We start from the raw sequence: 16,564 nt of genomic DNA, 5'->3' as shown, positions 1-16,564 counted from the left end.
GTAGACCAGGGCCCCCCCCCCCCCCCCGCAAAGCCGTGGGGAGGGCGGTGCGCTGGACAGCCGCTCTTGTGAGCATTGCCCAGGCCACCCTTCTGAAGGCACTGCTGATCCGGAGGAAGTCAGTGGTGCCTCCGATTTCTACCAGTAAGGCTCCTGCGTAGGATCTTCCCCCTGGAATAGACCTTTTTTTTTTTTTTCCCAGGCATTGATCCTGCCCCAGGGTATTTTCCAGAACTTGCACTGCTCCCTAATTACCTAGTAATGCTGAGGGCTTATGAAAATGCTGTCATTTGTTTGAGAAGGGGAGGGAAGACTGAAAGAAGAAAAAAAGAAAGAAAATGCTGTTAAACCTGGCAGAACTCCAGGCTGGGTAATTACATTCTTTGGGGTGGTGTTCTCACCACACACAGTCTGTGGAGTATTTTGGGAGCTTTCTGTAGGAATTGTGCTAAAAACATGAAAAATATTATCATTATTATTTTCTTCTACATCTTTTAAAACAGGGCCTTTATAAAAGCCACAGAGGCAGCTTCTCTCTGATTGCGTTTTTGCCAATTTGTTAGCTGTCAGCGATCTGTTCTCAGATCATAAATTTGATGGCTTCCCCCCACCCTTGAATTGTTTTGCACTAGAAGCCTAAGACGTTGGAGCCAGAAGAGACCTTGGTACAACCCCCACATTTTACAGATTGAGATGCGAGCCCAGGGGAGGGGAAGGAACCTGCTGATGGCCCTGGTCACTCACAGTGGGAGAGCACAGGCCCTCCCAGATCCATACCTCATCAGTTTCCTTTCTCACTGGGTCCCCACCCTCAAATGGACTCACAGGGTCAGAGCCACAACAGTCTATAGCCATCACCTAATCTAGTCTCGTCACTTTACAGAGGGGGGAACAAAGGCCCAGAGATGACATGGACTTATCCCCCAAGTTGGACCCTTGAGTCTCACCTTTCACTGACCCAGAACTGGCACTCTGTGGCCCGTGGGCCAGCTCAAGCTGAGAGACACTTCCCTCTGTACACCCCCTGCGTTTTTGTATCCTGTGCAGGGAAGGTACACTTGGTGTTTAAAAAAACACAAAATCCTTATTTCTGCTTTCTCTTGGGAAAAAAAAAAAATCAGACTATTAGGCCACATCAGGCCTCTGGTTCCTTCCAACAATTGGCTGTCATCAAGGGCCCGCAACTGCCTTTTGAAATATTTTATACCTTCTAGTTGTCTTTGTCCTCATTGCCCTCTCACCAGCTTGGCTCAATTTGTTCATTTTCTTGCTTGGCCCAAAGAGGCATTTGTATTTTCAATCCCTGACCAATGCCATTCTCTATAATTTGTTAAGGGAAAAAAAAAAATTATATATATATATATATATATATATATAAATCTTAGGTTATTTCTGACTATATGGTAATGGAACTTAAAGAATGCCAAAGGAGCACCTGGGTGGCTCAGTCAGTTAAGCGTCTGACTTTAGCTCAGGTCATGATTTCAAGGTCTGTGGGTTCAAGCCCCACGTTGGGTTCTGTGCTGACAGCTCAGAGCCTGGAGCCTACTTCAGATTCTGTGTCTCCTTCACTGATTCTCTCTCTCTGTCTCTCAAAAATGAGTAAGTGTTAAAAAAAAAAAAAAAGTATGCCAAAAACATGAACTGCGATAGGTCAGAATGATCTCGGGAGTGGGCGCCATGCCATCTCTGGGGCACAGAGAAGCATTAGAAGGCTTTGCCACTGGCCTGTCAACTGCCTGGAGCCCCTCCGTTAGGTACATCCGTTTGGACTTTAAGGAACATTCATTTTCAGGTGTCCTATTTTAAAGTGTGAAAAGTCTTTAGAGAAGATTAATCTAATCTTTCTTCGATGTAATATAATGAAGAGAGAGGCTAGGATCGGAGCCCTGGTGTCTAGTCTCAGATGTGCCATTTGCTCTGTCTCCTTAAGAAGCGTGTTTCAATCTCAGCATTATTGATATTTTGGACCAGATAATTCTTTGTTGTGGGGGGCTGTCCTATGCATTGTAGGATGTTTAGCAGCATCCCTGGCCTCTACTGGCAAGATGCCAGCAGCGCCTCCCCAGTTATGAGAACCAAACATGACTCCAGACATGTGCCTGATACCCTCTTGGGGGAGAAAAATCACTGCCAGGTGAGAACCACTGTCTTAAGCTAACCATCCAAGCACTCTGAGTCCTAATTCATCTGTAAAAGTAGGTTCTAATTCCAGTCCTTGTGGGTTTTGGGGGGGAGTGAAATGAGATGATGGATGTACAAGTGTATGTAAATCACACTATGTGACAAATTTGTACGGGGTTTGGTTGCTCTCAGTCACGGTAGCCTATGAACAGTCAAGCCTTCCAAGACTGATACTGGCGGTGGCAAATAGAACCGGGAACTAATGAGAGGGACTGCATGATGAACTAATGAAGGATGACATCAGAACAGGTTATTGAGGCAAAGTATGGTGTGTAGTCCCAACTTTTGAGTCTTAAGAAATGAGGAAATCACCTTCCACGAGAGGCCAGTTGCTTCCTTCTCATGTACGCTCCTGGTCATATAACTATCGTACTCAAGATGTCCCCTTGCTCTCCATTGCCTGCCAGGAATTCAGGGGCTTCCAAATATTGACTGTGACTTCTCTGCTTCATGTTCCCCACTCTTTCTTCCTTGCCTGCACCACAGATGCAGGGCTTCTGGAGTACACAGTGTCCTCTCCGGCCGCCAGCCCGTGCTGATGCACTTCCCTCGGATTGGATGTCTTCCCCAGCCCTCACTTTCTGCCTTTTGAAGCCTTGCTGGCTCCCCATGGACAGATGTATTGGTTGCTTCCTTCTTTGCCCCCCCAGAGTTGTGTTTACATCTCTATTAGAGCACGTGTCATGATCTGCTTTGGATGACAGATGGCAGGATCAGTCTATCTTCCTCTTCTGCTACATTCACCGGCCTGGAGGAGGAAACTGTGTCGTATTCCTTTCCATGTCCCCCAGCCCCTGACACCCTGTCTGCTACCGAGTAGATTCTCCATCAATATTTGAAGAGAATTTCAAAGATAAACAGTTGAACCTAAGCGTAATTTGACCTAAATGCCCAAGTTTGAAATATTAAGCTCCGTGTTTATTTAATCATTGAACAACTATGTATTTAATAGGCCAAGGGGAGCCATTGACCATATTTGAGGAGAGCAATGACATGGTTAAATCTATATTTTGGGAAAACCCGTCTGACTATATGATTTCTAATGATCTTAGAAAATGCATGGCTTTGACTCCTTCAAGCCCCCTTCCCCCAAAGTAAGCAAAACAAATCTTAACTATTACAGGTAGGCGTTGAGGTTTCGCTAATTAATCCTTGTAAAGGACTTTGAGATCTTCCTCTGAAAGGTGACAGAAAAGTGTGAAGCTTTCAGTGACAGCCTAATTATTATTATTACCAGGCACAAAGCTCAGAGAACTTGAAATATCCCCAGGTACCATTCAAAATAGAAAGAGACAAAAAAATGCAAATGAAGAAATTATAAGATGGAATCATCGTATCATAGACTCCTAATGTTGGCAGGGACATTAGAGGTGGTCTTTCCTGATCTGTTCTCTCACCTTCTCAAGCTGATTCTTACACTGCCTCTAGAATGTCCTTGCCCCATCATTTCTGCCATTAGAACCTGAGGGTTAAGACCTTGGGTCTCATGGTAGAGTTTCCTGTGTTCAAATCCCCAACCTCTCCCTTGTTAGTAGTGGAAACTTGGGTAAATTATTAGGTCTCAGTTTCTTTATCTATAAAATGGGGGTGAGATTATTTACCACAGGTGCTATGGCACAAGTAAGTGATGTGTGCACATTGCCTCGCGCGGTACCTGGCACGTGGTAAATGAATAAACACTAGCTCTAAAAGTCACTTGAGCTAATTAATATATGTGGAAGTGCATAGGTGATTATAAAGCATCTGACCTCCAATTTGTCCCTAGTTTAGGAGCTCCATTGAACATGGTCAGATACTTCTTGCAAATCCCAGCCCTCATAGCTGCCATGTTAGTGTGCATAACTGAGCAATCTTGGTGAAGGAAGTGAGGAGTTTGGAGATAAAATGGCCTAGTCAAATGCCAAAGCCAAATCATGTCTGTTCTTCTTTCCAGCTGTGGAAGGGTGGACTTTCTTTTTCCTATGGTATCATCTGTTGGGCAGGAGTTCTGACCAGGGTTGTGGGTCAATTGGTATTGCCTAGAACATTCAAGTTCACAGGTTGGACCATATGTTGGTCCTGAGGGTCCAGACTCCATCTTTGTAGGTCTGTATTTTTATGATTGAGTCCCTAGAGCCTCAGGTTTTTCATCCGTAAGACAAGGGTGGTGGCCACTTCACAGGGCTGGCGTGAGGAGAGAGTGAGGAAACACCGTGAAGTTGCTTCAGAAACTGCAAAGTGCTCTGTGGCGGTTAGTGACTGTCACTTTGCAACCCACGCGATTTCTGTGAACACAGTTGTTCTCTCTACAGGTTATTTCAGTGGAAGCTCCAGGCCAGGAGGGTCTGCAGAGTTCTAGTTCACATTGGGCATGACCAGCATCCAGAGATAACTGAAAGAAGCCTGAATCTTCTCAGTTAGAATCCCTGCAAAATGACTCATGTAATTGCTCTAAGTATCCTTAGCCTTTATTGTACACCCACACAATTCTGATGCTATAGACTCCTGTGGCATGCGGGGAAAGTGGGAAGGGGGCCCATTTTAAATGCCTGGGATTCAGAAGGGACCACCAATTTGGCCTGTAAAAGCAGACAGGGACTGCCAAATGTCCAAGTCAAGGCACCCGTCAATCATTCCAGACCCTCTGGTTAGCCTTTCTGTCATTCCTCCCATTAGGAAGGAAAAGGCTTTACTTTCCTTTAAAGCTCCTAGGAGGGATTTCTAGGGTCTTCCCCCTCAGGAATTAGTTGTAGGAATAATTGGGCCAGTGGAGTGCAGGAGATATATCCAGCACAGCCCGTGCGCTCCTAGAAAAAGTGACCTAGATCAAGCAGCGGGTGGATCGAGGACTATTGTGGGGACCCCCTGCCACCTACTGACTTACAGCTGAACCCACATTTCCAGTAGCATCTGCTTGACTGGGACCTGAGGGAGGGGGCAGAGAGAGCTGGGGGAGGCGGGGGAGGGGAAAGGGGGGCAAGGGGGATTGGGTTGTCCCTTTCAGGACCAGGGACCCTGTATCATACCCCCCTCCCCCCCACCTAACCGCACACACAGAAAGGAGGAGAAGGTGAGGACTGGGAGACTGGGGGTGGGAGGGAGAGGAGGTCAGCTGTGAAACTCGGTGGGTATTAGCACTGAGCCTGCTGCCTGTGTGAGTGTGAGGGGGAGAGCGAGAGAAAGGGAGGGAGAGAGAGAGGCAGGCTGTGAGAGGAGAGAGGAGAGGAGAGGGGGAGCGAGCCAGCGCTCCGCCAGCATGAGGACGGGCTTCTCTTCTGTGCTCAGTTAATCTGGCTGTCAGTTGGTGTTAACGCTGCCGTTTAAGTGCTCGGATTCCAAAGGGAAACAGACAAACCTCCCAGAAGGAAAGAAGGAAGCAAGCAAGGAAGGCAGGAACTGCAGGAGGAAAAGAACAGGCAGAACAGAGAGAGGAATCAAGGGAAGGGGGGGAAATACCAAATCTATGACTGGACCTGGGCTTCTTTTTCGCCAATGCAAAAAGGAATATGCAGCACATTTTTGCCTTCTTCTGCACCGGTTTCCTAGGCGCGGTAGTAGGTGCCAATTTCCCCAACAACATCCAGATCGGTGAGTGAGAGGGGCAGCCTGGGGAGGGACTTTCTGGGTCTGGCAAGGTTTTTTTGGGGGGGTGGGGGTGTTGTCTGTGTCCCTGTGTCCCCCCCTTCTCGCTACAGATTGTGCTTGGTTAGAAAGCTGGGTGATAATGGAAGCTAGACTTGGACCACCAGCAGGGGAGGGGGCTTCTCTGGATCAGATGAGGGGCACTGGGAAGTGCACACACACACACACACACACACAAACACAGGTCCACACACACCACTCACACTCTATGCATGAGCATGTGAAATGGAGGAACCACTGCTTTGAAGGAAAGAAAATTCAGGCTGTAGCCAGCAAAAGGGTAGTGGGTGTTTAAAGGAGTTCACTCCATTGCTTCATAGATGATGCCTGATTTCATTCATTTATATAAATATGTGTGGTGTATTTCTGTGTGATTAGCTATTAAATATGCATATATGTATTTAAATGACCGAGGGGATGGTTATTTCTTGGCTGGGGGAGGGGAAAGAGACCCTATGAAAGAAGGAGTGAAGGGTGCTGGGTTTATTGCAGCAGCTGAAATAATGCCAAAAGACCCCACTCAAAGTCCAGGGGGCTTTTATTCCTGCTCTGGACTCCCCCAGCTGCCTTCTGTCTGCTGTCTGCCATGCTGGGCTGGTGGTCCCCACTCCTCCAATCGTGGAACTTCCTTTCTTCCTTCCATTGCCCCCTCCTCTTAGATTTTCCATCCACAGACATTGTCTACCTTTTACACACACACAAACACACGTACACATAGTTCCCTTCCCTCCGCTTAGCTCTCCCTGTCACTAGGCTCTTATCCTCTCAACTTGGAGGCAGGTTTCAACATGCTGCATGCCTTTTTGTTCCCCATTTCCCTTCCTGGTTGTTGCGTTTCTAAAGGACCCCTCACCCTCCCTGTATTTGTGGAACAGCTGGTAGATATTGCTCCCCCTCACAATAATGGGTGAAAGCAAAACAAATGAGAGCAATGACACCGATAACAATGCGTGTCCACAAGGGCTCGGGGCTTCAGTGTGACCAGCCTTTCAGTGCTGGATGTGTCCCGGAATGGAGCAAGCTGCTTTGCTGGGAGGCATCTTGGTTGGCTTGGGTTCTGTTTTCTCTCCCCTGATAGGGACATAGCTCCACCAGGGAAAGTTCCTGTGACTGGTAGTTTGTGTTCTTTGTGTGAGTGTGTGTTTGTGTGTGTGTGTGGGGGGGGGGGGCTGGTGGTGGTGGTTTTGCAGGTCCTGTTTTGCTGGGCACTCATGTGCTGCTGTAGCAGTCTCTTCTGGCCTCTCCAGCATGCTGGCTCCAAGGGTGGCTGGAACAGCCATGGAGTAACTTGCTTTGTTTCCTGACACCTGTTAAGCTACATCCTGAAGTGTGTCTGTGTATATGTGTTAGTGCCTTACACCTTACACGCAAAACAAAACTTCCTGCCTCCTGAGACACTTCTCTTGCAGCCCAGTCTGTAGCCGCCTACCTCCCCACCCCACCGCCTCTTTCATTCATTACAGAGGAGGAGGAAGGGGGCAGGAATGTGTTTGGGGTGTGGTCATCTGGGGGGAGGGAGGGTGAGGCATCAAAATCTAGAAGGAGTTTTTTGTTTTCACTCCTTAAAATGGAGGCATATGAACATGTGTAAATCACTTGCTCTTATGTATAGCATTGTTTATGTTGGTACCTACGTATTGCCCATAGTTCGCCGATTATAAACGCTTGCCTTGAGATTTGTGGACTTGCTTTCTCCAAATGTATTTGTATATATCACTGTGGGGATAAATGCACAGAGGTGTTTTGTGTACATGCATATGATATGTTTGCCCATGTATCTCTGTAGATTTTTCATTATATTTAACCCCAACTTATTTGTTCAACTGATAAGACCATGATTTGTTCTCAAATAAAAGGTTAAAACATTACATTGCAGAACAAATGCTGAAAATATCACCGCCATCAGGTAGTACTTGATTCTACTTGTACGATCTCTAATAAAAGCCTTACAACCCATTTATTGGTTCTCAAAAACAAACACGTACCCACTGTAGACGAAGTTATAAGTACATTACGCCGGGGCTGTGATTCCTGTGGAAGCTGAGATAAACTTCTATGTAAATATTCATTATAGTTTAGTCTCTGAAAATAGCTGATTCCAGTTTATAGAAATGGAGCTTAATTCATTTACATGTCCACAGTAAATACAAAGGTAAGGGCATGTGCTCTTGCTTCTTGGAACAAGAGCCTCAACAGGCACCTTTGTTGTGCTTTTTACTAGAATAGAATATTCTTTGTACCCTCTTGACGTTCTTAAGCCCCCATGTCTTTGAAGTCCAAGGTTCTACCATGCAAATATACACAATGGCAATCTCTTATGTAACAAGCCATTCCTAGGTAGCTAGGATCATGAGTGTCAAAGAAGAAGCAAAATACTCTTTGTAGAAGTCCAGGGTTTTCAGAGGAAATGAATAATAAACCTTAGAGGCCATAGAATACTTAAACTGTATGCAGGTCTTGCTAGGTCAAAGACCAAAAGTGTCAAAGCAAAAGGTTAGAGTGCTGGAGAAGCCCACAGAGTCCCAGAACTAGATTTCACCCTGCAACATTTGTTGCCTGTAAGGCTCTGTAATGAGAAACGGGTCCAATACAGGGAACATGAGACACAGTGAGAGTTCACATGCACAGAAGAGCTTAGGCCACCCAGATGGTCACCCAAGGGAGGAGAACGAGAAATGTAGTTCTCCCGTTTTCTCTGACCTGATCTGGGTTGAGGAGCAAACAATCAGATGTTTGGGCAGAGTGATAGATGTTAGAGGCCTTGGCACATAAAAGCTCATCAGTGGAAGTTTAAGCCTCAAAGTCTAGCTGAGTCTATTTGAACTCATATCCCCACGACTAAAGGCTACAACTAGTGGGTTTGGCACGGGGAGAAGAAAAGGGCTCATCTGGGGTGGGCTCTTGGGGGATTAAACCCATCTCTATCCCAGATGCTATGTTGCCTTTTCTTTCCTCTTAGGGGGATTATTTCCAAACCAGCAGTCACAGGAACATGCCGCTTTTAGATTTGCTTTGTCACAACTCACAGAGCCCCCAAAGCTGCTCCCCCAGATTGATATTGTGAACATCAGCGACAGCTTTGAGATGACCTATAGATGTAAGTAATTGCTTCTATTTCTGACATTTCTTTCTGCGATTAGCCAATGAAAGGAGGGCCTGTGAGTAGGTGGCGGTGTCACAAAAACCACTTGAGTTGTCATTCGTCTTCCTAAGAGAAAGCCCTCCAAGAAAACGGGGCCTTTTGAGCGATTCCATCAGTTGGTATTTTAGATCCTGGAATGCTTTAGAAAATGGGTCTGCTTTCTCACTGTCAGCTAACTTTAAATGCCAGCACAATCGGAGCTTGGGTTGACTGCATCTTCCCTACCTTGCAGAGGTTTTCTTGTTCAGTTGAGAGAGCTTCACACGTAAGAAACTTATGAGAGGTGTAGAATTAAAGATTCGAACTTGGAAAATGTGGTTTAAAATGCTTAAGCCTTTCCTGTGCATAAGTTAAAAAGAGAAAATGTTACCTGTAGCTTGATTAGAAAGGGTATATGACAAGTTGTATATCTGGTTTCCCATTTTGGGAAATGACCAATAACTATTTTAAAATTGGTGTCTTGACTATTTCCAAAATGCTTTTAAGTGATTGCCTGCTTAAGGCATAGTTTGTTGGATGGCCTCTGAGCATAAAACAGAACAGAGGTGACCTCAAGAAAGGGAAGGAAGAGAGAAGTCTCTGACATAGGAGTTGAATGCATTCAAAAAATGTGGGCAACAAAGGCCATTTTGAGTTTTTCTGACAACTAGGACTGAAAAGGAGATTGTGTGGTTGCCCGATTGCCATTTGAAGACAGAGAGAAGCATAAAAATGAATCAGCAGAGACATTTTCCCTCCAGGGATTAAGCTCAAGTAGGGATTTATGACATGGAGGTGTGAGCTGAATGGGCAAGAACAACTGGAGACCCAAAACTGGATTAAATTGGCACTGTAGGTTTTGTGTGCCACTATGGAGTTGGTGACTTCTACGGAGCTATGGATAGTCAAATACATAGATCCTATGGAGGATCTTCTATGGAACTATGGATACTCAAACACATAGATCCTATGGAGGATCTTCTATGGAACTATGGATAGTCAAACACATAGATCCTATTTCCTTCAACTCTTTCCCACATTCCCTCATGGAGGACTCTCAATGATTTAAACTGAATGTGCATTGTGCCTTGAAAGCTCATATTGAGAATTTGGAATTCTTGCTATCCTTAAGACCACTCATAAGATAATGTTAATTCAAATTCCAAGAATTATTCCAGATTCCATTTATAGAGGATTTACTATATGTTAAGAACTATAAGTATTTTATAGACAATTTTATTGGCATTTATTATCATTCATTGAGCATCACTATGGCCCTTGCAGTACACTAATTTTCATGTGTTAGTTCCTTTAATCCTCACAGGTGCCTTAGGGGGCACTATGTTATCTTCTTTTTAGAAAACTGAGGCTGCACCAAGTTATATAACTTGCCCAGGGTTGCCCAAGAAATAAATGGTGGTCTTGTGACCCCAAGGTCCATGTTCCTGGCACTGTGATAGATACACTGATCCTTATGGTAGCCTGATCAGTTATGCTTAGATTACTCAAGAAGCAAAAGGGTGTTTCAGAGACTTCTAAGGCAGTTGCTTGATAAAGCACCTAAGGAGGAAACCTTATAGTGCTTCAAAATATAGCTATGATTTTACACCAGAGTGACCCATTGAGTAAATAAAATAGCAATTCTGCATTTTGATAATGCTGAGGTTGAAAATCTTGTCTACTGTGTTACTTACCACCCTTAAAAAAGAGCTGGAGTTTAATTGTTGAATCGTAGTTCGGTGACACCATCTCCCCGGAAAGCTAGAATCATCTTGAATAGGTATCTGGTTTTCAAATAACCTCCCATTCCTTTTACTATGGCTTAGAGTAGGTCTTTGAAAGGAGGATTTGGATGTGGGCATGAACGTATCTAAAAACAACCTATAATTATGCATAATAGTTTGCATTTATATGCATATGCTAATTTATTTACTGAGGAGAGGCTCCATAGCTTTTGTCATACTCCAAAGCTTTTGTCATACTCTCAAAGGGGTCCATTACTCAGGAAGGATTACTTGCTTAAGGAATCAGGAAAAATAAATGGCTGACATGTATATTCACTCACACTACTGAGAATTGTCCACAGCAGAACTTGGTGGAATGAGATGTTAACTGCTGTCCTGGTGTTGAGAGATGTTGACTGACAGGACAAGATAATAAAAGACAAAAAAAAAAAAAAAAAGGAGGAAATGTTCTGAGGCAAAAGGTGGTGTTTCTCTATAGTTAGCTACCTAAGACTTGATCTGTAATAGGGCTGTTGGCCATTTATTGGGGAGATTGAAATATGATACAGACAGTGTTATCCATTGTAGTTAGTAAATCTGGAGTGAATGGATCTTGGTTCTTGAACTTGATTCCTGCCATATACCAGTGCACAGGTTTCTATTAATTTGGTCTTTCTTTAAATGTTTTTTCAATGCTACGAATTGAGATGGACCCTGGGAAAACTGAGATGATAAAAGGCTCTTGCTTTCAAGTAGCTTATAGTCCAGTGGGGAATGCTGCTGTGGAAATTGTCTAAGAAGCAGTAATGTTATCTTGTGCTTAGATCTTTATTTTTTTTCTCTTTAGCTCCAAGATCAGAGCCAGTACTGGGCAATTTGGGTGGCAATGGTGGCATTGTAATTCCCAGCCTGCCTGGAGGATTCTCTGTTAGTTTTTATATGAGGCTAGGAAACATTTTGGGGCTATGTTCCCTATGGTCCATTGGTCTGGGAAAATGGTACATCTGCCCCAATTTGAATTGAGTAAAAAACGTCAAAGGGAGTAGATCGGTTTTAGGTGGGCTGCATTAACTAATCATTTATGGAAAACCAAGAAAAGCATTTTATTCAGATTTAATTTCATGTGCTATTTGCAAATCTGGACTAGTAGTTACCTTAAATTAACTGCCTAATTACCTCCAGAAAACAAACTAAATGTTTGGTATTCATAATTTTTGCTGTCATTTGATGTTTTTCCTGCCCATTTTGCTATTCATTATCCCTCCACCAGAGGGTGGAGAAGGGAAGGGAGAGGAAGTATAACAGGAACTATGCTCGCTGGATGTGTTGGCAAGAGAGGATCAAAAAGGAACAGTGGTGGTTGTAGGGTAGCGGATGCAGGGAAGATGGAAAAGGAGTATTACTAATCCCAGTAGCTAAGATGAGAGGTTTGTGTCTTCTTTGTAATCAAGTTTCCTTGCTTTGCTTGTCTGCAATCCTTCAGGGATAAAGTCATTGAATCGGCAAAGGCCTTACATTCTTCCAAGCCTGGAGGGGTATGGGTTGAGGAGACTGTCCATAGTGATAGTCATTATTGACCAGATATTCAGCTTATCTCGGTGCCTTTGTGGTAAGTATAAATAAATGGGCAGATGAGAGATACTGATAGGGATTTCCATTGAAGGTGTGAGGAGCAGTTATAACTTAATCCTTAAGTTTTCACTCATGCATCCGTTCGTTCCCTCCATATACAAATGCTCAATGCTTATTTCGTGCCAAATGCTGTACCAGGTGCTGGGAATATAATGGCCAACAAAGAAGACGCAGCCTCTTTCCTTACAGTTACGGTTACAGTTTAGCCAGGAGGACCTCAAACTTCAGTGCATATAAAATTCACCCAGACAGCTTATTTAAAGCAAGACTTAGGGGTGGATTCTTAGACTTCTTGAGTAAGAATATTCCAGAGCTGGCCCTGGGCGGTGGGCTCCGTAGTAGTTAGTATGGGAATCACACTTTGAGCAATTCTTGAATCTAAAAAGCCCTCCGTTCCCTTAGCAAGCATTTTTGAGTCCCTAATCAGACCCAGACATGGTGTTAAGCACTGAAATTGCAGACAACAGTAAGACATGTTCCTTGCGCTGTAGGACGTTATCCCTCGTGAGGCTGGCTGTCCTGTAAAGAGAAAATTAAAATGTACTGTTGTTTTGGAGCAGCAATTTGTGGGAAGTGTCCGAGATGCCTTAAAGGGTGGGGGTGGCCTCTCAGACAGTGGTGGTGGAAGCGAGTCTCAATGATACATAGAAGCTTTCCAGGAAGACAAGGTGAGAGGGCAAGAAAGGGATGAGGCAAGTGTGTTCTGGGCAGAGGGAATGACATGTGCAAGAGTAAAGAGGATACTTGACTTTGTTACGCTCTTGTTCTGTCCTCTTGAGATATTCCAGGCTGGGCCTCTCATGTGCCATTTCTCAAATACTGCAGAAGGGACCCCAAATGGCATCCATAAGCTAGGTTCAGCACAATATTTAAGAATCATGGAATTTCGGGGCACATGGGTGGCTCAGTCGGTGGAGCGTCCGACTTCGGCTCGGGTCATGATCTCTCAGTCCATGAGTTCGAGCCCCGCGTCGGGCTCTGGGCTGACAGCTCAGAGCCTGGAGCCTGCTTCGGATTCCGTGTCTCCCTCTCTCTCTGCCCCTCCCCTGCTCATGCTCTGTCTCTCTCTGTCTCAAAAATAAATAACCATTAAAAAAAAAAGAATCATGGAATTTCACATCAAAATTTGGGTATCTTAGGCTCTTTGAAATTTTAAACGATGTGGCAGTATTAGATCTCACATCTATGTAACTCCAATTTGCTGGGATTGAGGTGGGAGTATTCCCACCATCCATCTAGATGGTTTCTTTCCCAACCAGCCCGTTTGTCTCATTTTATTTACCTAGTTGGCTCCTGGAGGCATTGTTTTTATGCCCCAGTTGGTTTGTCCTGCATTCTTGCCTTGATATGTGTTTATAGATCAGCTGTAACACCAGAATGTGAATCACTATCCAGAAAGATCACAAATATCTATTGTTTGATGTTGCTGAGAACACCTGGCAAAGGTCTGTACCTCTGACACAAATGAACAAGTGTCTCTAGGAGTCAGGGAATCATATAGCATAAAGATGCTGAGAGCCTGAATGGCAAGCAGGTGGGGGCTAGTTGCCTAATTATGGTAGGTTTCCCTCTTTTATAGACCCATTCATGAAGCCCACAGGGGATCTAACCAGACTTTAGGCATGGGTAGTAGATGGACAGCATCTTAACTCTTGCCTAAGGGTCCCTCCTCATTTTTAGAATTGTAGACTGATAGTCAATTGAGTTGTTTTGATTGACCTTCATAGTGTTCTTTAAAATGTGGTATAGGGGCGCCTGGGTGGCGCAGTCGGTTAAGCGTCCGACTTCAGCCAGGTCACGATCTCGCGGTCCGTGAGTTCGAGCCCCGCGTCAGGCTCTGGGCTGATGGCTCGGAGCCTGGAGCCTGTTTCCGATTCTGTGTGTCTCCCTCTCTCTCTGTCCCTCCCCCGTTCATGCTCTGTCTCTCTCTGTCCCAAAAATAAATAAACGTTGAAAAAAAAAAATTAAAAAAAAATAAATAAATAAAATGTGGTATAAAAATCCAGATTTCTGTCTTCTCTAAAAAATTTAGACCATTGGGTAACCCCAGACCTACATTCCTTCTCAGCTTCTATGGTCTAGAGCTGAGAAGTGCTGTCCAACTTAAGTATAAGGCATAAACTTTCACGTTTACCAAAGTCCTCACCACTCCCTGTTGTACATAAAGCACTGTAACAAAATTATGCTGCTTGCCGAGGCCTGTGGGCAAGCTGAGGTGCTCATGTATAATTTATATCCTTCAGCACCTGTCATTTCATTGTTTCATTCAAATAATTTCTGTTCTTCACTCTATAACTAGTAATAGAGGACACAAAAGATATGTGAATTCTGCTCTAAAAAAAACCTGTATGTAGTAATAATTAAAAGAATGGAGGGCTGGTGCTGAGATAGACAAAGTTAAAAAAATTTTTTTTTAATGTTTATTTACTTTTGAGAGAGAGAGAGACAGAGTGCGAGTGTGGGGGGTGGGGAGAGATAGAGGGAGACACAGAATCCAAAGCAGGCTCCAGGCTCTGAGCTGTCAGCCCAGAGCCCGACACAGGCCTCGAACTCACGGACAGCGAGATCATGACCCGAGCCAAAGTCAGATGCTTAACCAGCTGAGCCACCCAGGCGCCCCTGAGATAGAAAAAGTTTATTTCAAAGATGTACCATGTGACAGATACTTCACCTATGTTGTCTTTGAGTTTTCGGACAATCCTAGAAAGTTATTATCCCTAATTTGTAGATGATGCTATTGAGACTGGGCAAGAGTGTCTTCCCCATATTCTGCGGTGGAGAAGGGCTGACCTAGTATTTGAAGTCAGCTTTGGAGACTCCAAAACTCAGTGAGCTTTCCCCCTTTCAAGACACATAGGGACACAGAAAGGAAAACTAGCAGTGAAAGAGTCCAACGCAAAAAGTGCCACGGTGAAGTTTATGATTGGGGGTTAAGAGCTAAGGTTTCTGAGGCAGAAAGTGGCTGTGGGCAATAAGGAAGATTCCTCTGCGGAGGTTGAGCAGGCACTGAAGGGTGGGGCATGTGTTTGTTTTGAGGAGGTGGAGAGTTCAGAGTTTGCCTCCTGCATCCCCTCTGTGCTCAGTTAAACGGCCGATGTCTGCATTTGTCTGGTTGATGTTACAAATCTGACTGTGGCTTCTCCATTTTCCTGTATGCCTTCCCTTTAAGACATGCAGGCATCAACATGTATCTGCGTTTTCACTTTTGATTCTTTTCTAATATTGCTAATCATAAGCTTTTTGGTGCCGACTTTGTGAACACTGCTTCCTCTGACTAGGTTGAAGACGGCTGAAATCAGCCAGATTGCTGTTCTCCACTCAGATGGTCAAGATCAATGGTTAAGATTCATTCATTTGTTCATTCATTCAAAACTCTATTATTATTGCCCTCTATGGAGCACATGTACCATTAGTACCCCCTTCCAGACCCTAGAAGACAGAATTTACTGATTCAGAATTCTTTCCCACTGAGTGTAGACATGGCCTTAAATTCTTTCTTTTTTTTTTTTTATTCTTTCTCACCATAGCATTACAGGCAGCTACTACAAATTGGTCAGAGCTGAAGTTGATGCAACAGATAAAATCCATTTGCCAATGTAAGACATTATAGTAGGAATTGAGGAAAATAAAATGCATTAGGCATTGATTCTCCCCTGAAGGGGCGCAGCTTCTTATAGAGGAAATAGGCATGCACAAAAAACCTGATATAAAGAAGAAGTTCTCTCTCTGTCTCTCTGTCATGCGCATGCATGTGCGCACGCACACACACACGCACACACACACACACACACACACACACACACACACACCAGGTTTGAGGCAGTGAAAAGTATGTGAATTGAGATTTGAAGACATGGGTTCAAATTCTGGACTAACTTCTGGAAACATGCATGTGTGTGACTTTGAACAAGCACTGCCCCCATCCTCATTTAGAAAATATAGCTCATTGCACTGGGTGTTGTATGGAAACCAACTTGATGATAAATTTCATATTGAAAATAAATAAATTAACTTAAATTAAATAGAAAATACAGCTCATTTAGAATATAAAGCTCAGGGGTGCCTGGTTAGCTCAGTTGGTTAAGCATCCAACTCTTGATTTCAGCTCAGGTCACATCTTGTGATTCATGCGATCGAGCCCCACGTCAGGCTTTGAGCTGAGCGTGGAGCCTGCTTGGGATTCTCTTCCCTCTCTCTGCTCCTTCCCTGCTCATGCTTTCTCTCTCAAAATAAATAAACATTTAAAAATGAATATGTAACATAAAGCTCATATGATTTCTAA

The 16,564-nt window shown here is 44.2% G+C and overlaps 1 protein-coding gene across 4 annotated transcripts in view; it reads left to right on the top strand.

Annotated features, from left to right (window-relative positions):
* The first annotated feature begins 5,204 nt into the window (after window positions 1-5,204).
* Window positions 5,205-16,564, top strand: part of GRIA1 (glutamate ionotropic receptor AMPA type subunit 1) — a 302,961-nt gene continuing 291,601 nt past the window's right edge. For all 4 annotated transcript variants that reach the window (XM_049647949.1, XM_049647948.1, XM_049647945.1 and 1 more), the window contains exons 1-2: window positions 5,205-5,751; window positions 8,765-8,902. In XM_049647949.1, the coding sequence (XP_049503906.1) occupies window positions 5,670-5,751; window positions 8,765-8,902 (220 nt within the window). In that variant the 5' untranslated portion in view covers window positions 5,205-5,669. The remainder of the gene's footprint in view (window positions 5,752-8,764; window positions 8,903-16,564) is intronic.

The sequence above is a fragment of the Panthera uncia genome, assembly GCF_023721935.1.
Source record: "Panthera uncia isolate 11264 chromosome A1 unlocalized genomic scaffold, Puncia_PCG_1.0 HiC_scaffold_17, whole genome shotgun sequence".
Classification (NCBI taxonomy): Eukaryota; Metazoa; Chordata; class Mammalia; order Carnivora; family Felidae; genus Panthera; species Panthera uncia.
Note: the sequence above shows the minus strand (reverse complement) of the source record. Positions and strands in the feature narration are given on the sequence as shown.